The sequence below is a fragment of the Oncorhynchus clarkii genome, chromosome 13, assembly GCF_045791955.1.
Source record: "Oncorhynchus clarkii lewisi isolate Uvic-CL-2024 chromosome 13, UVic_Ocla_1.0, whole genome shotgun sequence".
Lineage (NCBI taxonomy): Eukaryota > Metazoa > Chordata > Actinopteri > Salmoniformes > Salmonidae > Oncorhynchus > Oncorhynchus clarkii.
This window is the reverse complement of record NC_092159.1, coordinates 6,289,871-6,311,367: the sequence shown is the minus strand read 5'-3', so window position 1 is coordinate 6,311,367 and position 21,497 is coordinate 6,289,871. Positions and strand designations below refer to the sequence as shown.

Here is a 21,497-nt window from a genome sequence, read left to right as displayed (position 1 = left end):
AGTGTTTGTACGTGTGGCAGGTAGCCTAGTGGTCAGAGCGTTAGGCCAGTAACCGAAAGGTTGCTTGATCAAGTCCCCCAAACTGACAAAGTATAAATCTGTTGTTGTGCCCTTGACCAAGGCAGTTAAGTCACTGTTCCCCACTCGGCCGTCATTGTAAATAATAATTTGTTCCTAACTGACTTGCCTAGTTAAAACATGTTTTTTAATCACTCAAACAGTGTCATTCTTTATTTGTTCTTTATTCAAAACACATTACACTGGGAGAACAGATGCTTCATTACCTCTACTATAATACACTGTGTATTACAACATTACCTCCACTATAATACACTGTGTATTACAACATTACCTCCACTATAATACACTGTGTATTACAACATTACCTCCACTATAATACACTGTGTATTACAACATTACCTCCACTATGATACACTGTGTATTACAACATTACCTCTACTATAATACACTGTGTATTACAACATTACATCCACTATAATACACTGTGTATTACAACATTACCTCTACTATAATACACGGTGTGTTACAACATTACCTCCACTATAATACACTGTGTATTTCAACATTATCTCCACTATAATACACTGTGTATTACAACATTACCTCCACTATAATACACTGTGTATCACAACATTACCTCCACTATAATACACTGTATATTACAACATTACCTCCACTACAATACACTGTGTATTACAGCATTACCTCTATTATAATACAATGTGTATTACATTACCTCCACTATGATACACTGTGTATTACAACATTACACAGAAATGCTTGTAAGAGATCTCAAATATAGTGTGTTAGGTGATCTAGTCAATGACAGCATCTATGAGATCTAGATACGAGATCTAGTCTGTGGAGGTAGGAGATCTAGTCTGTGGAGGTAGGGGATCTAGTCAACGGAGGTAGGGGATCTAGTCAACGGAGGTAGGGGATCTAGTCTGTGGAGGTAGGAGATCTAGTCAACGGAGGTAGGGGATCTAGTCTGTGGAGGTAGGAGATCTAGTCTGTGTTGGGTGATCTGGGCTGACCTGCAGGGCAACTTGATCTCTGTGTTGTTGCTTGTGGATCTCTCAGTGGATCACTCAGTGGATCTCTCAGTGGATCTCTCAGTGGATCACTCAGTGGATCCTGTCCTCCTGACCTGGACTAGCGGCCTATCCTTCGTGATGTGGTAGCTTCCATTGGATCTGGTGTTTTTGATCTGCTTCTGAACAGCGGATCCAGTCTGTGGGATCTTTCCGTTTCCAGTGGATTTAGTCTTTGGGATCCGGCCCATCCTTTGAGCGGATCCGGTGTTTGACGTTTTGTCAGGGGATCTTGTCTCTTGGTTCTGGTCAGTGGTTGAGATCTTGGGAGATCCGGTCATTGGGATCTGGGATCCGACAGGGGATCCGGTTTCTGTCAGCTTGCTGTCGTCAGTGGATCTAGTCTCGGTATCTTCTCCCTCATTGGATGATCCGTCGTGTGGGATCTGGTCTCCATCGTCATCCCCAGGGATAGGGTCTAGCTCTACCTCCACACACACTCTCTGGGGTAACACCACTAGCCAGCACTTAGAACAGCTGCTCTCGAAGTACGGATACAGCGTCTCTGTGAAGCGGTGCGTGAAGGTGAACAGGAGTTTGTCCCTCATCGCATCCCAGAATTCCACCTGACCCTCCTCCCAGTCCAGAAACACCTAAAGATAACATAAAACTTCATTTTATGAGGATGGTTTATCTGTAACAAATTATAAATGAAGAAAAAAGGAAATCTGTTGTTGGCACTCTGTCTTACAGGGTAAAACTACAGAAACAGAAGACTAAGTTAGACACACAGGGTCAACAGTTAATTAACTGAATCTATTTGATTCTATTCTAATACTTGTGGGTGTGCCTCCCCCTCTCTCAAGTACACCCTCTTATCTAACTATTGCCCCACCTTGATCCTGTGAAAGGGGCGGGACCAGTCCAGAGGGAGGGTGGTACAGGGTGTGGTCATGGCACGGTACGTCCCATTCCGTAGGCTGAGGGTCCATAGCCCCTCCTCCGGACACGCCTCAAACTCCTCCCTCCTACGCACCGATTGGCTAGCCACACCAACTGTCCAGTTGCTGCTCTCTCCAACCTTGAAGCAGGATATATTTGTTATCATTATACTCTTGTATACTTAAAATGATATTTTGAATTGTACCGACAAAGTAACATTCCTGAACATTCCAAAACCATCAATAAAGATCAGTGTGTGTTTATGGGCCCTGGTCAAAAACACCAAGAACCTCCATCAGTGTGTGTTTATGGGCCCTGGTCAAAAACACCAAGAACCTCCATCAGTGTGTGTTTATGGGCCCTGGTCAAAAACACCAAGATCCTCCATCAGTGTGTGTTTATGGGCCCTGGTCAAAAACACCAAGAACCTCCATCAGTGTGTGTTTATGGGCCCTGGTCAAAAACACCAAGAACCTCCATCAGTGTGTGTTTATGGGCCCTGGTCAAAAACACCAAGAACCTCCATCAGTGTGTGTTTATGGGCCCTGGTCAAAAACACCAAGAACCTCCATCAGTGTGTGTTTATGGGCCCTGGTCAAAAACACCAAGATCCTCCATCGGTGTGTGTTTATGGGCCCTGGTCAAAAACACCAAGAACCTCCATCAGTGTGTGTTTATGGGCCCTGGTCAAAAACACCAAGAACCTCCATCAGTGTGTGTTTATGGGCCCTGGTCAAAGGCACCAAGAACCTCCATCAGTGTGTGTTTATGGGCCCTGGTCAAAAACACCAAGAACCTCCATGAGTGTGTGTTTATGGGCCCTGGTCAAAAACACCAAGAACCTCCATCAGTGTGTGTGTATGGGCCCTGGTCAAAAGCACCAAGAACCTCCATCAGTGTGTGTTTATGGGCCCTGGTCAAAAGCACCAAGAACCTCCATCAGTGTGTGTTTATGGGCCCTGGTCAAAAGCACCAAGAACCTCCATCAGTGTGTGTTTATGGGCCCTGGTCAAAAACACCAAGAACCTCCATCAGTGTGTGTTTATGGGCCCTGTTCAAAAGCACCAAATAGTGAACAGTGTGCCATTTGAAACCCATCCTCAGTCAGTGAGAGCCCCACCTCCACGGTCCAGCAGTGGGTGCCGGCACTGAATCCTTCCCAGCCCAGAGCGCAGTCGATCGGGTCAAATCTCTCCGGGTTAGCAGGCTGGATCTGGATCCTCTCCTTTCCCAGCTGGACAGAGGTTAGCCCAGGGGAGAGGACCAGAGATGGGCAGGATGTGGTCGGGTCCAGGGTTACTGGAGCTGAAAGGGAGGGGTTGGGGGAAGAGGGGGGCAGGGGGAGGGAAAGTGAGAGGGGGAGATAGGGGACACACCACTCCGTCCCTCCTCCCAGACTCACTGTAAGGGGTTATGTGCAGCATGTCGTTCCAGACGGAGTAACGGAGGTTGGTCAGGTGTTTAGATACGTCTATCAGAGGACCACACACCTCCTCTGGCTCCCCATGACTCTGCCACGTCCTACAAACACACATACTCTATTCTGTTACAGGGCTCTGTGTGTGATTTGTGCCAAAAAGAGAAGCACAGAGCGAGAGAGAGAAACAGAGAGAGAGAAACAGGAGAGAGAGACAGAGGCAGAGAAAGAGGAAGAGAGAGAGTCAGAGGGAGAGAGAGACAGAGAGAGAGAGAGAGAGAGAGAGAGGGAGAGAGGGAGAGAGAGGGGGAGAGAAACAGAGGGAGAGAGAGACAGAGGGAGAGAGAGACAGAGAGAGAGAGAGACAGAGGGAGAGAGAGACAGAGGGAGAGAGACAGGAGAGAGACAGGAGAGAGAGACAGAGGGAGAGAGACAGGGGAGAGAGACAGAGAGAGAGAGAGAGAGAGTGCATACCTCTTTACTGTCTCCTGGTAATTCTGGAAAACAAAGCAATGTCTTATCACATTTATGCCAATGCACAGTATGCCATCACGCACACACGCACGCACACACGCACGCACACACGCAAACACACCTGCAGAAAGGTGATGTCATCCCTGTCTTCCTTCATTTCTTCCTCGATCTCTCGGATGGTTTTAGCCAGCAGCTTCATCTCTTTTCCCACTCTCTCTCTCTTTTCCTTCATCACTCTATTCCTCTCCTCCTCTTCCTCCCTCAGCCTGGCTACTTGCTTGGCCTCCTCCTCCTCTCTCAGGAACTGGTGCAGCTTCTCAAACTCCTCCTTTATCTGTCTCTCTGTCTGCTGGGCATGGCTCTGGGGGAGGGAGGAACGGAGTGGGGAGGCAGGGAGGGAGGGTGCACAGATGTGACAGCTGATTTGTGACAACCAATGTAAAAGGGGCTTCATAAATACATTGATTGTTTAATTGTGATTGATTCATTGACAGACAGACAATGCAAGTCGTACCTGGTTGTGTTGGGAGGCGTGTTCAAAGATCCGTGTAACCTTCTCAAACCTCCTGCTCTTCCCGAGCAGCTTCCCCAGTGAAGAGTTCAGCTCCCCCTGGTGGGCAGTGGGAAGAATGACAACCAGCGTATCACAATACAACAGATGTATACTTTATTTTTCATATACTTTTTTTTCAATCTTTATTTTTGTTTCCATAAAAGCCCATAGGGACTGGTGTTGAACATTTGCTAGCAATACTTGAGTGCAAATGCATCGGACGATTGTTGTTCGATGTGTCAATGTGTTTGTCCCTATTCCAAGTAAACAAACATTTTTTTTAAATACAAAAGTGATTGACTATGATAAACACTTTATCTACCTCCCCAATGCAAAATAGTTTAAAAAAAACGTCAACATATATTTTGTGGAAAAGAGATGTTTGTATGTTTCTTAAACGACGCAGCATACTCAGGGAAAACGATTCCCTCTCATTGAAGCCACGGAAAGTCAAGGCCGACAGCGGTACTGCAGGCGTTGTTAGCAGACCCCCAAGCCCAATTCTGGTTTTTAAATTGAATACAATCATAGTACCAATAATTGCTTCTAATACACCAGATGTATGTCCGACTTTTGTAAAATCGTACTGGCAACCTGCAGTACCCCGGTCGGCCTTCAACTTCAGTTACTCAGAGGGGGCAGCACTGAGCTAGCTTGCAAAGTCAATTCCTGGAGTAGCTCAAACTGAGCGTGTCATGCGCTATTGACTCGTCCTATTGGAATGAATGGAGTCACGTGATCGATGGTTTTGTCCATTCTTTATACAGCCATTGGCCCATGCTGGATTGTTCACAAAATGACAGAGGCAGAGGCAGATGACTGTTCCATTTGACCATGGGGCGCCCCTCTCACTGATTTCACCCGGTCACTTGACGGGCCATAGCCGATATTGGCAGTACAGTACAGCGCTTCTCAACCATTTCTGTATCAGTGACTGGCGAGACATGGTCCTTGTCTTTTTTAACCAGCTCATGTTTAAAACTAATACAAAAAACACAACTGGAGATCAGTGGAGGCTGTCATGGGACTCGTCTGAAGGTAACTGATTTAAATAATGTATGGGTGTTTTGTGCCAACAACTAAAGGGGTTATTAAATATTTGTCTCCAACTTTTTTTTGTCTTCTGAGCTTCTGATCTTCTATATCCTAGATACAGTGCATTCGGAAAGTATTCAGATCCCTTGACTTTTTCCACATTTTGTTACGTTACAGCCTCATTCCAAAATTGATAAAATATATTTTTCCCCTCATCAATCTATACACAATACCCCATAAAGACAAAGCAGAAACAGGTTTTTAGAAATGTTTACTAATTTATTAAAAATCAAAAAACTGAAATATCACATTTACATAAGTATTCAGACCCTTTACTCAGTACTTTGTTGAAGCTCCTTTGGCAGCGATTACAACCTTGAGTCTTCTTGGTTATGACGTTACAAGCTTGGCACACCTGTATTTTGGAAGTTGTTCCCATTTTTCTCTGCAGATCATCTCAAGCTCAGTCAGGTTGGATGGGGAGCGTTGCTGCACAGCTATCATCAGGTCTCTCCAGAGATGTTCGATCTGGTTCAAGTCTGGGCTCTGACTGGGCCACTCAAGGACATTCAGACTTGTCCCGAAGCCACTCCTGCATTGCCTTGGCTGTCTGCCTGGTGTCGTTGTCCTGTTGGAAGGTGAACCTTCGCCGCAGTCTGAGGTCCTGAGCGCTCTAGAGCAGGTTTTCATCAAGAATCTCTCTGTACTTTCCACTGTCATCTTTCCTAAACATCCTGACGAGTCCCAGTCCCTGGAAACACATCCTGACGAGTCTCAGTCCCTGGAAACACATCCTGACAAGTCCCAGTCCCTGGAAACACATCCTGACGAGTCCCAGTCCCTGGAAACACATCCTGACGAGTCCCAGTCCCTGGAAACACATCCTGACGAGTCCCAGTCCCTGGAAACACATCCTGACGAGTCCAGTCCCTGGAAACACATCCTGACGAGTCCAGTCCCTGGAAACACATCCTGACGAGTCCCAGTCCCTGGAAACACATCCTGACGAGTCCCAGTCCCTGTCCCTGGAAAAACATCCTGACGAGTCCCAGTCCCTGCCGCTGGAAACACATCCTGACGAGTCCCAGTCCCTGTCCCTGGAAAAACATCCTGACGAGTCCCAGTCCCTGGAAAAACATCCTGACAAGTCCCAGTCCCTGGAAAAACATCCTGACGAGTCCCAGTCCCTGGAAAAACATCCCCACAGCATGATGCTGCCACCTCCATGCTTCACCGTAGGGGTGGTGCCAGGTTTCCTCCAGACGTGACACTTGACATTCAGGCCAAAGAGTTCAATCTTGGTTTCGTCTGACCAGTGAATATTGTGTCTCATGGTCTGAGTCTTTAGGTGCCTCAATTTCCAGTCTCAATACTTATGGAAATAAGGTATATATTTTTTATACAGTTGCAAACATTTCGAAAAACCTGTTTTCGCATTTCCATTATGGGGCATTGTGTGTCGATTGCTGAGAATTTGTATTTATTTAATACATTTTAGAAGAAGGCTGTAACGTAACATTTGTAAAAAGTCAAGGGGTCCATTTATGAATGTGTTTGTTATTCAATGCATTTCTATATAGTAGTAAAGGACATACTCAATATTCTATCAGAATATAATTGTAAATATATATATATTTTTTATATAACTACCGGGGTCCTAAAACTCTAAATCAAATAGCTAAATGATCCATGGTATGACCATCTTAACACCATCCCATTTGTTAGTTTAGTAGAACCCCAGGGCCCCGGTGGGTGGAGATCTCGCTTAAGGACTGTTCTAAAATGTACAAACTCCACCCATCCAGGGCACCGGGGCCATGCAAAACGAACTCGCCACCGTTAAGCTCTGCTTTCCGGCTATGGAGTGGCTGCCCAGAGGCGGAACTGGAGAATTTAAATAAATGTGCGGTGCAAGATCAAGGTATGCTGGCTCCATGCTGGTATAGGAAGACAAAATCAACAGTCTCTAGGTTACGCAGATTGTTTTTACCCAATGCAAAACTCATGTGGGGAGTTACATGCAGCCAGAGCCGCAACTTCCACTAGGGACGGGGAGGGGGGAGGGGGGGGATGTCCCTCACATTCAAAAATTGCATTCCCCCCCCCCCCCAGTTTTATCATTGGAATGTGATACAAAAGACGTTGACTGTGTGCTTTAGGACCATGCGGACACCTCCAAGCGCTCGGGCAGCATTTTTCATACAAGCAAGACACAGACAGGCAGTCTAAATAGTCATTTAATGTTCTGTTTTCAGCATCATTACAAGCAGTCAAAATAGTAGTGTTCTTTTTCAGCATGTCAGGCTAAGATGTGGCAGCATAACTATAAAGATTACATCATCACAAATGTAAACGTGTGGTTAAAACGCAGATTATTTTGCCCCAATACAATACTGCAATATCCTTACAGACAGAGGAGGTTGTATCCTTCTGGTACTGCAATATCCTTAGTTACAACAGACAGAGAAGTTTGTAGTATTCTATATTGGCTGTCTTACTGATGACAGTCTATATTGGCTGTCTAACTGATGACAGTCTATATTGGCTGTCTAACTGATGACAGTCTATATTGGCTGTCTAACTGATGACAGTCTATATTGGCTGTCTAACTGATGACAGTCTATATTGGCTGTCTAACTGATGACAGTCTATATTGGCTGTCTAACTGATGACAGTCTATATTGGCTGTCTAACTGATGACAGTCTATATTGGCTGTCTAACTGTTGACAGTCTATATTGGCTGTCTAACTGATGACAGTCTATATTGGCTGTCTTACTGATGACAGTTTATATTGGCTGTCTTACTGATGCCAGTCTATATTGGCTGTCTTAGTGATGACAGTCTATATTGGCTGTCTAACAGATGACAGTCTATATTGGCTGTCTAACTGATGACAGTCTATATTGGCCCCGTTACTGATGACAGTCTATATTGGCCCCGTTACTGATGACAGTCTATATTGGCTGTCTAGCTGATGACAGTCGGAGAACGTCTCTATGCTGATGCCGCGTTTGACTTTGAATGGGAAAATTGGCCAGCCCAACTTGGTAGGGGGGCCGGCCGTTGCCCAGTGAAGGTTCTACTGCACTGACCAGCCAAAGGCTCAATAGTGTAACTGAGAAATTGCACAAAAATATATATTAACAGGTCCATAGGCTGCAGGCCATGTCCCCTTTTCATTTTTGTATTTTAATATATTTAAAAAAAATACATGTGTGTCAATTTTGACCACCCAACTAAAAAATGGTCCAGCCCATCTGGCATTTGCCAGAATTACCAGGTGGCGACTTCGCCCCTGGTTTCTATCCTTTATGTGTTATTTCATGCTCTTTCAGGTTCCCTAACTGACTAAAAGTCTCTCCGCACTGGGAGCCTTCTCCTCCTGTGTGTGTATGGTCTCCTCCTGTGTGTGTATTGTCTCCTCCTGTGTGTGTATTGTCTCCTCCTGTGTGTGTATTGTCTCCTCCTGTGTGTGTATTGTCTCCTCCTGTGTGTGTATTGTCTCATGCTTTTTTAGGTTCCCTAACCGGGTAAATGTCTTTTCACACTGAGAGCAGTGGTAGCTCTTTTTTTCTGTGTGTGTTCTCTCGTGATATTTAAAGTCCCCTAACTGGGTAAATGTCTTTCCACACAGGGAGCATTGGTACGGCTTTTCTCCCGTGTGTGTCCTCTCGTGTGTTTTCAGATTCCATAACCAGGTAAAACCCTTTCCACACTGGGAACATTGGAAAGACTTCTCTCCTGTGTGTATTCTCTCATGCTCTTTCAGATGCGATGACTGGTTAAATTTCTTTTCGCAATGGGAGCATTGGAAAGGCTTTTCTCCTGTGTGGGTCCTCTCGTGCTCTTTCAGCTTGGATAACCATTTAAAACTCTTTCCGCACTGGGAGCAGTGGTTTGTCTTCTCTCCCTGTGTGAGAATTCTGTCGTTCTTTTTCAGGTTCCCTAACTGGGTAAATGTCGTTCCATTCTGAGAGCAGTGGTAGGTATTTTTTTCTCTGTGTGTCCGCTCATGATATTGAAAGCCCCCTAACTGGGTAAAAGTCTTTCCACAAATGGCACATTGGTAAGGCTTTTCTCCAGTGTGTGTTCTCTCGTGCTCTTTCAGCTTTGATAACCAGGTAAAACTCTTTCCACAGTGGGAGCAGTGGTGTGGTCTCACTGGTTTGGGTGTCTCTGGGTCTGGTTCCCCTGAGGGACTCTTCCCGCTGTCAGAGGGAAAGGCTGGCCTCTCTCCTGCCAAAGACAAACAGAGTATTTGGTTAAACAGAAATAAAACCTCCACATGATTAAACTGTCTTCCTATGAGGTTTAATCTAGACTCGATCCCTCGATCCCAAACGGTACATTTGGATCCTGGATGCTGATTGGTTGATAGCTGTTAAAGGGATATTTTGGAATTTTCACAATATCTACTTCCCCAGAGTCAGATGAACTCATGGATACCATGTGTATGTCTATGCGTGCAGTTTGACGGCAGTGGCTAACTAGCCGTAGCGCAATTGCTAACTAGCGTTAGCATAATCACTGAAAGTCTATAGTATCTGCTAGCATTCTAGCAGAAACTACCTGTAGCTTCCTTCATACTTGACACAGAGACATAAAATGGTATTCACCAGTTCATCTGCCTCTAGGGAAGTAGATGAAGGGCCTCGTTGCATCTCTTCAATAGTTCCATTTGAATCCTCCCTACGCATCCACTGTCCCACAGCCCAGCCTGGCAATTCATAAACTAACCTCCATTTGTACCCCATGCTTCTTGCCTAACATTTGGTTTGTAACAGAGGGGAATTGTATAAACCTTGCCACCTGTGAGACCCAATCAAATGTGCAGAACGGAATCACGGATTCCAGACATTAAAACAGAATTCAGTGTTATCGAAGTGTTATGTATAGAAAATGTATTGATCATTACAGAACATTACAGACTCCTTTAGTTCATTATTATCACCCCACTAGTTACTTACCGGTGTTCATCAGATCTCCCAGTTTTTCCCTCCTCATTTTCCAATGTGACAGTAACCTCCCCCTGCTCCTTCACTCCAAAAACGACATCCGCCTCATCCTCCTCTTCCTCTCTGAGCGCTCCTGTATCTCCTTTCACTGTGACGTCCTCCTCTTCCTCTCTGAGCGCTCCTGTATCTCCTTTCACTGTGACGTCCTCCTCTTCCTCCTCTTCTTTCACGACAATATTAAGCCACAGACCCTCTTTCTCCGTCCAGCAGACCTCCTGTCCTTTGGCAGTGGGGGAGTTGTTTAGTGAGCTCATGGTCGGGGATGTTAGCTAGCTAGTTAGTTAGCATAAACAACTAGCCTAGTGCTAACTTAACCAGCTAGCGAGATGACTAACAACGTAAATATGAAATTAAACGGGGTAACTAGTAGATACGTCAGACGTGTGCTTTAAACACAGCAACTTCCCATTCACCGAAACCGTCTAAAGAGCTGCAATGTTCCGGCTATATTGGCTAGCAAGCTAAGAAGGTGGCTGACGAGCTTCTTCTACTTCTTCGGGGGGTTTATCTGCGGCTGGCGGTGAAGGGGTAATGATGCATTACCGCCACCTACTGTACTGGGGTGTGGGCCAGAGACCGGGAGAAATGAAATCCTGTCGGCCTTTAAAAAAATAAAATGAAGATTGGAGACTTCATATAATTATGTTCTACTTAGTACGCTCCTTAAACAGTGGTTTATTGACAGCTTTATTTAGTTGCCAGTGCACAAAAAATATTAATAAATGGTGTCATCATTTCTTACACTCATTGACTTTAGTCTTCCTAGCCACCGTGCTTCTACACCTGCATTGCTTGCTGTTTGGGGTTTTAGCCTGGGTTTCTGTACAGCACGTTGAGATATCAGCTGATGTACGAAGGGCTATATAAATGCATTTGATTTGATTTGATTGACTTGAAGAAATGTTTGTATTTGTACACCCTCAAACACCAAATTAGGCCCAGCTACTTTCAGAACATGGCGTCATCACTGTCAATCGTGAATGATATTCTCCGTGATCTGTGATTTAAAGAAGGAAGAAGAAAAGTCCCCCGAACCGATGCTTCTATGTGACATCACAGGGTGGGATTAAAAGGAAGAAAAACTGTGATTTTCAAAACCTGAAACGAGTTTCTAGTCAGAGGGAGGGTATGTTCACGCTTCCCAGGTCACCAGGAACATCATTGTATTTGAATATCACTGTTTGGAAATTGTTTCAACTTTTGATGATGTTGTAAAGTGATCGAATTGCAAAAAAAACTATCTCCTGGAGATATAGAACTTTCAACATACAGAAAGTGTCACAGTGTGATGTGTTTTGCTTCACACATTTTGAAAGTTCTTGACAACTTGATTGATGACCTGCAAAACGTTTTGGGACTGTTCCAACACATCCCAAAATAGGCCCCCGCACTGGCCCATTTTATAGGGCCCCCACACTGGCCCATTTTAAGGGCCCCCAGACTGGCCCATTTTAAAGGGCCCCCACACTGGCCCATTTTAAAGGGCCCACACACTGGCCCATTTTAAGGGCCCCCACACTGGCCCATTTTAAAGGGCCCCCACACTGGCCCATTTTAAGGGCCCCCACACTGGCCCATTTTAAAGGGCCCCCACACTAGCCCATTTTAAAGGGCCCCCACACTAGCCCATTTTAAAGGGCCCCCACACCAGCCCATTTTAAAGGGCCCCCAAACTGGCCCATTTTAAAGGGCCCCCACACTGGCCCATTTTTTTCCTTGTGGCCTTTTATGTGAATCCCCCATTATTACCCAGGTAATAACATTGCTAAAAAAGAAACAAGTGACACCAGCCCACTGGGCTAAAAGTGGACAAGCCCATCTGTCATTTGCCTGAAATGCCAGCTGGCCAGTCCACCCCTGCTTTTGTGTGTGTGTGTGTGTGTGTGTGTGTGTGTGTGTGTGTGTGTGTGTGGCCTCATAGACTAGGTCATGTTACTCTACGCGTCATTAAGTGTCAAAGCACATGGAGACTGGAACCGAAATAACACTTCATGAGCCAAACACGTACAAATGGAACCGAAATAACACTTCATGAGCCTAACACGTACAAATGGAACCGAAATAACACTTCATGAGCCAAACACGTACAAATGGACCCAAAATAACACTTCATGAGCCAAACACGTACAAATGGAACCGAAATAACACCTCATGAGCCAAACACGTACAAATGGAACCGAAATAACACCTCATGAGCCAAACACGTACAAATGGAACCGAAATAACACCTCATGAGCCAAACACGTACAAATGGAACCGAAATAACACCTCATGAGCCAAACACGTACAAATGGAACCGAAATAACACCTCATGAGCCAAACACGTACAAATGGAACCGAAATAACACCTCAGGAGCCAAACACGTACAAATGGAACCGAAATAACACCTCATGAGCCAAACACGTACAGATGGAACCGAAATAACACCTCATGAGCCAAACACGTACAGATGTAGGATCTTAATGTCATAACTCTTCTGTTGCTGAGAATTTTCCTGCACCACATTAAATACACGTGAGCTTCGTGATTTACATCGATTCACTGAACCCCTGCAGTGACTCACGGTTAAATGAACAGTATCACACTTCATGTAGCCTCATATTAGACAGCTAATAGCCTAACCACCGATCAAGCAACATTACGGACTGAACGTTCAAATCCTGTTGCTGCAGTATTATTTTGCTGTGACAATACTGGTCAAATTACGATGCTACATCTGTATGTATGTGGCATGGCAACAACAACAGAGTGGATTGCAAAACAATCAGTGCAAACCACACACACTATCTTATGTAACTGCACAGGTACGCCACATCAAATAAAAGTATCGGCTAAATGGCAGATACTCGATGAACAGATATTTAAATGCAAAGTTAGATAAAGTAGAGGTGTAGGTAGCTTGTAGACATGTCTGTCTGTCTGTCTGTCTGTCTGTCTGTCTGTCTGTCCATCTGTCCGTCCGTCCGTCCGTCTCTTACCTTACAGTCAGGTACAGCCTCCGTTATGGGGTAGACTCTGTGCCCCTCGTGGGTCTCAGTCAGTCCACACTGACTGCACACTGGCTCCAGGTCATCCACACAGAACAAGGTAAACGTCTCTCCATGCTCCCGGCACAGCGCTGGATCTCCAGGGGGAAGGACGAGGCCCTCTGCCCCAGGGAGAAGGGCCTTGAGCGGGGTGGAACCCCCTGAGAGGCACCCTAATGCTCGAGCTTCTAGTCTGAGAGCCTCCATGGATTATTTTTCTGAGCAAGAGTGCAAGAAGGTAGAAAGAGAGGAACAGAAAGGGGAGGAGAGAAAGAGAGAGGGAGAGGGAGAGGGAGGGAGGGAAAGAGAGGGAGAGAGAGATATATATATACAGATATATACAGTATATATATATATATATATATATATATATATAGAGAGAGAGAGGGAGAGAGAGAGAGAGAGAGAGAGAGAGAGAGTGAAAGAGGGAGACAGCTGTGAGAGAGAGAGAGAGTGAAAGAGGGAGACAGCTGTGAGAGAGAGCGGGAGGGAGAGGGAGAAGAGGGAGGGAGAAATGGCATGAGAAGAGGGAAAGAGAGCGAGAGGGGGAGGGAAGGGAAAGCGTAGAGAGAGCGGGAGACAGAGAGAGACAGGGAGGGGATATTGGCATTTTGTGTTCATGTGTGTGCGTATGCATGTGTTTGTGTGTGCATAGGTGCGTGTGTGTGTGTGTGAGTGGGTGTGTATGTGTGTGTTTGTATGTGTGTTTGAGTGGGTGTGTCTATATCAGTACCTGTGTGATAACTCCATGAACTGAATGCTAGATGTATGTGAGATAACTCCATGAACTGAATGCTAGATCTATGTGTGATAACTCCATGAACTGAATGCTAGATCTATGTGTGATAACTCCATGAACTGAATGCTAGATGAATGTGTGATAACTCAATGAACTGAATTCTAGATGCATGTGTGCCATAGAGGTTAACTTTAGTATCTGAACTCTTTCAAGTTCTTTGAGCTTTCACTTTAGCCTACATGTGCCAGATGGGTGGGGTTGACCTTTTTGGGACTATTCTATTGGTCCTTAGCTCCCGGTAATCACAGATAAAGTAGTATTGAAACCAGCGTTGGTCAAGTTACAACTCCCTCTCTCTCTCTCTCTCTCTCTCTCTCTCTCTCTCTCTCTCTCTGTCTCTCTCTCTCTCTCTCTCTCTCTCTCTCTCTCTCTCTCTCTCTCTCTCTCTCTCTCTCTCTCTCGCTCTCTCTCTCTCTCTCTCTCTCTCTCTCTCTCTCTCTCTCTCTCTCTCTCTCTCTCTCTCTCTCTCTATATATATATATCTATATATATATATATATATATTTCTCCTACTCTCTCTCACCAGACACACCAAGCCTAGGGCCCCAATCCTTACCACGTCTGTGGTTGGTATCTACGGTTCAAATCCTACTTTAAGCAGGGAACATGGAAGCTGAACCTCACATGCACACATAACTGGAGACTCAGACTGACACTAATGCTTGATTTAATGCTTCATTAAATGCTTCTTCAGGTTACGAGCGAACACACCTGGGTTCAAATAGTATCTGCTTTCTTTCAAATACTTCATCTGGGCTCGATTGAACTCGCCTGGCAGCAATGGAACTCATAGACAAGTCTCAAAAGTCCAGAACCCCGCCCACCTGGCACTCCTGGCAGGCTAAAGCAACCTGGCACTCCTGGCAGGCTAAAGCAACCGGTCAAAGTATTGGAAAGAAAAGGAAATACTATTTGAACCCAGGTATGGTCGCTTGTAACCTGAACATTCCCTTAAATCAAGCATGAGTGTCAGTCTGAGTCTCCAGCTATGTTTGCATGTGAGGTACGGCTTCCATGTGCACTGCTTAAATTAGGATTCAACCCACAGCTACCAACCAAGGACGTGACTTCATTGCAACAAAGAGACTGTGTCTCAAATGGCAACCTATTCCCTATGTAGTGCACTACAGCATATATATGGATGTATCTACACTAAGTCTCAAATAGCACCCTATTCCCTACGTAGTGCACTACAGCGTGTATGGATGTATCTACAGTAAGTCTCAAATGGAAACCTGTTCCCTACGTAGTGCACTACAGCGTATATGGATGTATCTACAGTAAGTGCATTATTATACCATATACTTGCCCCTGTATTAAGATACAATTATCACATAATATAATAATTATATCATGTACTAATGATGTAATGTACTGTAATGTAACGTAATTATGATGTCATGTACTAATCATGTAATGTACTGTAACGTAATAATGATGTCATGTACTAATGATGTAATGTACTGTAACGTAAGTATGATGTCATGTACTAATGATGCAATGTACTGTAACGTAATAATGATGTCATGTACTAATGATGTAATGTACTGTAACGTAATTATGATGTCATGTACTAATGATGTAATGTACTGTAACGTAATAATGATGTCATGTACGAATGATGTAATGTAATGTAACGTAATTATGATGTCATGTACTAATCATGTACTGTAATGTAACGTAATTATGATGTCATGTACTAATCATGTAATGTACTGTAACGTAATAATTATATCATGTACTAATGATGTAATGTACTGTAATGTAACGTAATTATGATGTCATGTACTAATCATGTAATGTACTGTAACGTAATAATGATGTCATGCACTAATGATGTAATGTACTGTAACGTAATTATGATGTCATGTACTAATGATGTAATGTACTGTGACGTAATAATGATGTCATGTACTAATGATGTAATGTACTGTGACGTAATAATGATGTCATGTACTTATATTCTTCATATCATATTTCACATAGATCATTTTTAATGCTAGTAACAAGTTCACAGGTCACACACACATGCGTTTAATAAAAAAGAGAAGGAAGTTATCCATATTCATCTGACTGGCACGTTACATTTACATTTCAGTCGTTAGTAGACGCTTGTATCTAGAGTGACTTTCAGTTAATTCATTCAACTTAAAAGAAAAATCCACCCCAAAATAATATTTAGGTGTTTTTTTTAACTGGTCCACTGTTGATACAGCCCCAAAATGTTTTGCATGTCAGCGGTCAAGTTTTCAAGATATAGGACATTTTTTAAGAAGCAAAGTGTCACTTGCTACATCATCATGATGGTACGTTTAGAGTCATAATGATACGTTTAGAGTCATGATGATACGTTTAGAGTCATGATGGTACGTTTAGAGTCATGATGGTACGTTTAGAGTCATGATGGTACGTTTAGAGTCATGATGGTACGTTTAGAGTCATGATGATACGTTTAGAGTCATGATGGTACGTTTAGAGTCATGATGATACGTTTAGAGTCATGATGGTACGTTTAGAGTCATGATGGTACGTTTAGCATCATCATGATGATACGTTTAGAGTCATGATGATACGTTTAGAGTCATGATGGTACGTTTAGAGTCATGATGGTACGTTTAGAGTCATGATGATACGTTTAGAGTCATGATGGTACGTTTAGAGTCATGATGGTACGTTTAGAGTCATGATGGTACGTTTAGCATCATGATGGTACGTTTAGCAACATGATGATACGTTTAGAGTCATGATGGTACGTTTAGCATCATGATGGTACGTTTAGCAACATGATGATACGTTTAGCATCATGATGATACGTTTAGAGTCATGATGGTACGTTTAGCATCATGATGGTACGTTTAGCATCATGATGATACGTTTAGCATCATGATGGTACGTTTAGAGTCATGATGGTACGTTTAGCATCATGATGGTACGTTTAGAGTCATGATGGTACGTTTAGCATCATGATGGTACGTTTAGCATCATGATGATACGTTTAGCATCATGATGATACGTTTAGCATCATGATGATACGTTTAGCATCATGATGGTACGTTTACCATCATGATGGTACGTTTAGAGTCATGATGGTACGTTTAGAGTCATGATGATACGTTTAGAGTCATGATGATACGTTTAGAGTCATGATGATACATTTAGAGTCATGATGGTACGTTTAGAGTCATGATGGTACGTTTGGAGTCATGATGGTATGTTTAGAGTCATGATGATACGTTTAGAGTCATGATGGTACGTTTAGAGTCATGATGGTACGTTTAGAGTCATGATGGTACGTTTAGAGTCATGATGGTACGTTTAGAGTCATGATGATACGTTTAGAGTCATGATGATACGTTTAGCATCATCATGATGAGATGGCAAGTGACACTTAGCTTCCAGGTACGATAACCACATATCACATAATATACACCATCAGGAGTAGCAAAGGATGTATTTTATTTCCATGCCGCCATCACGTAGCGTTTTCCACTGTAACAGATACCTTAGCAGGTGATTATCTAGTACAAAGAAGAACGCATACATCTTCTCTGTAAATCGGTGGTATTACGTGTAGAGGATTTTGTTGTTGGCAGCGTTAACAAAGGAAACCTCTCCTCTGTCCCAGTCCATCATCACAATCTTCCTCTTCAGATTCCTCCTTGTTACAAATAATATTACCATTCAGACAACGTATAGCTCAAAATTAGGTTTGTATGTAGGTTGTCTTTTATTTTGACAGACTCTCTGGAATCTTCGGTGGCAAGGGCATCAACTCCTCCACAAACTGACAGTCCAACACTTCCCAGCAGTGGTGTCCTGAGTCAAACATTCCAGAGCCAAGGACCGCCCCATATTTATAAATCCTCTCTGGGTTGTTGGGAAGATTCTGACCACTTCTGGTCAGATCCTCAGACAGGATGATATATGGGCGTAACGTGTTTGGATCCAGAACCACAAGATCTCCAGAGAGACAGAGAGGTTAGTCAATATGCAGTGTCATGACGTTGGACTGGGGGGGAGGTGTATGACAGTCATAAATACCTCTTCCCCCTTTTTTCCTATCTCTACCCTACTGAGGTTACATTTGCAAAACCCTTGGTTAAAACCTCTTACTTCTACCCCCTCCTTTTTCGAAAATTCTGTTAAAAATCGCGCAACTTTTCAGCGTCCTGCTACTCATGCCAGGAATATAGTATATGCATATGATTAGTATGTGTGGATAGAAAACACTCTGAAGTTTATAAAACTGGTTAAATCACGGCTGTGACTATAACAGATCGTGTGTTTCATTGAAAAACGCAAGAAAAACTGCTCTCTGAAAGCTAAAAATAATTTCCATAAGTCACTTCCACGAGTTGTTAAAAGAGAACAGAATTTAATATCGACCTGCCTGAAATTCATACAAATTCCAGACGATGGCGCCATTGTCCTCATTTTCAATTGAATTAATTGTTGGAAAATCCATCTATCTGACCTCCATTTTCCCAGTCTTCACCCGGATGTAGTTGATGAAGACATTAGAAGCCATTGATTTGCAAGCGAAGACCTATTGAAAATACATCGCCCTGTAATCATTTTGATAGATTATAAACGTTTACTAATACCTAAAGTTGGATTACAAAAGGATTTCGAAGTGTTTTGTGAAAGTTTATCGTCGACTTTTTTAATTTTAAAAAATTACGCAGCGTTTAAAAACGATGTTTTTTTCTGAATGACACAGCTTCCATACAAAGCTATTTTGGGTATATATGGACCGATTTAAACGAAAAAAAGACCCAATAGTGATGTTTATGGGGCATATAGGAGTGCCAAGAAAGAAGCTCGTCAAAGGTAATGAATGTTTTATATTTTATTTCTGCGTTTTGGGTAGCGCCGGCTACCGCAAAATCTGTTGTTTACATGTCGTGCTGGCATTTTGGGGGGTGCATGCTATCAGATAATAGCTTCTCATGCTTTCGCCGAAAAGCATTTTAAAAATCTGACTTGCTGGCTAGGTTCACAACGAGTGTAGCTTTAATTCAATACCCTGCTTGTGAATTTTGATCAAAGATTGAGTTGTAACGAGTACATTTAGCATTTAGCGTAGCGCATTTGCATTTCCAGGGGCATACTTGAGACGTCTGCGTCTCAAGTATGGTCAAGAAGTTAACATAGAGATTCTGGGAACATCAGTAGGTGGGGGGAAATGAACTATATTCTGGTAATCCGACCAATTGAACATATGCGGTGGTACTTAATGAATATGATGTCAGTTCGGTTGTCATCTGAGACATTCTCATCAATGATCAGATGACATAAACTCTACAGTGGAAAGTCTACACATCAGAGTTATCGGATTCACATGGAATTGTTGTTCAATTTAAATGTTTGAATATGAAATTAGTTGTGATGGGATGAAATTTTATGGGATTTTAGCTTCTAAAACGTGAGATGTGGGTTTTCATAAAATAGGGCTGCTCAATCAGTGGCCCGCACCTGTGAAAGGACATGGGCTATAAAACTTTTCAAACACGCCCTCCTCTCCCTTCCTATATAAGCCCTTGACGTCAATATAACCTCCTGTTCCAAAGATGTGAGGACGACGGTCATATGTCAGAATGGTTCAGATAATAACTACAGAACGAAGCCAACATCAGCGTGAGCTTTGGTTGTGAATGGTATGAACTTTGAACTCTTATTCACTACAGAAGTGACACCTCCTAGCCGTTGAGTTAGCAACAGCAGATGCAACGAGGGTTAGGAAGGAACAGACAGAGTAACCCGTCTACCACACAACGACGTTACTACAACGTATCCAATTGACAACCAGAGACATTCTTCAAAGGACTCGGTTGGGCAACACGGCCTTCCATTCTACCACCAACCTACCGAAGCGCAGCTCAGAGTAAATATTTATTGCATTTTCCTTTTCCAAATGGGCGGTAATTTAGAATGCATCAGATACTGTATTTACGATAGCCCAGCTTCTTCCCCTTGTTCTTCAGTCTTCCCGCTCCTTCACTCAAACCCAGCCCCTTTTCTTTTGTGTAACAAGCTGTCATATCTGTTCCGCCCGCTAGGGAAGTTTTCCTTTATGACGTAATTTGTAATCAAGTTATGATTTAATTCTGTGTAATTCTGTGTGATTAGTTAGGTATTTAGTAAATAAATAATAAAACACAATTTTGTGTTGCTGATTCAAATTGTTAGCCAGGGTTCGTGCAGATAACCAAGAATTTACAACTTTCAGATGAGACTGAATTAAGATGAAGATTAATGTTGACTGCTATTGATGTAAAATATTACTATGTCTTTAAGAGTTTATTCGGAAGATAACAGCTCTATAAATATTATTTTGTGGTGCCCGACTCTCTAGTTAATTACATTTACATGATTAGCTCAATCAGGTAATAGTAATTACGGAGAAATTATTTTATAGAATAGCATGTCATATTACTTAATACGGCATAGCCAAAGACACGACAGCAGGAAACACTGCCAATTTAAAAACATACATTTAGAATTTTAATTCATGGCTTCTGAATATTTCCATCTGTCATAATTGTTTATGACATAATTAAGGATTTAGAAATGTTATGTGATTATATAAACTCACCAAAAAAAGAAGCGCCCTCTCACTGTCAACTGCGTTTATTTTCAGCAAACTTACCATTTCTAAATATTTGTATGAACATAATAAGATTCAACAACTGAGACAGAAACTGAACAAGTTCCACAGACATGTGGCAAACAGAAATAGAATAATGTGTCCCTGAACAAGGGGGAGGTCAAAATCAAAAGTGGTGAGGCTACCAGCTGCATTAAGTACTGCAGTGCATCTCCTCCTTATGGACTGCACCAGATTTGCCGGTTCTTGCTGTGAAATGTTACCCCACTCTTCCACCAAGGCACCTGCAAGTTCCCAGATATTTCTGGGGGGAATGGCCCTAGCCCTCTCCCTCCAATCCAACATGTCCCAGACCTGCTTAATGAGATTTAGATCCGGGCTCTTCGCTGGCAATGGCAGAACACTGACATTCCTGTCTTGCAGGAAATCACGCACAGAACGAGCAGTATGGCTGGTGGCATTGTCATGCTGGAGGGTCATGTCAGGATGAGCCTGCAGGAAGGGTACCACATGAGGGAGGAGGATGTCTTCCCTGTAACACACAGCTTTGAGATAGCCTGCAATACAACAA

At 43.2% G+C, this 21,497-nt stretch overlaps 3 protein-coding genes across 5 annotated transcripts in view; 1 reads left to right on the top strand and 2 right to left on the bottom strand.

Moving 5' to 3' along the window:
* The window catches only part of LOC139423638 (NACHT, LRR and PYD domains-containing protein 3-like), a 132,612-nt gene that overhangs the window by 57,910 nt on the left and 53,205 nt on the right, over positions 1–21,497 (top strand). The gene's annotated exons all lie outside the window — the stretch shown is intronic.
* Positions 884–4,154, bottom strand: LOC139423647 (nuclear factor 7, brain-like). The gene is made up of 7 exons (XM_071175242.1): positions 4,010–4,154; positions 3,889–3,911; positions 3,400–3,518; positions 3,118–3,302; positions 1,951–2,136; positions 1,159–1,708; positions 884–1,122 (listed from the first exon to the last, which is right to left on the bottom strand). Exons 1-7 carry the CDS (start codon positions 4,118–4,120, stop codon positions 1,109–1,111), a joined length of 1,188 nt encoding a protein of 395 aa, XP_071031343.1. The 5' UTR covers positions 4,121–4,154; the 3' UTR covers positions 884–1,108.
* Positions 4,125–13,804, bottom strand: LOC139424130 (E3 ubiquitin-protein ligase TRIM35-like). Its single transcript, XM_071175827.1, has 4 exons — positions 13,473–13,804; positions 4,403–4,498; positions 4,163–4,249; positions 4,125–4,130 (listed from the first exon to the last, which is right to left on the bottom strand). The coding sequence occupies exons 1-4, from the start codon at positions 13,725–13,727 to the stop codon at positions 4,125–4,127; spliced, it is 444 nt and encodes a 147-aa protein (XP_071031928.1). The 5' UTR covers positions 13,728–13,804.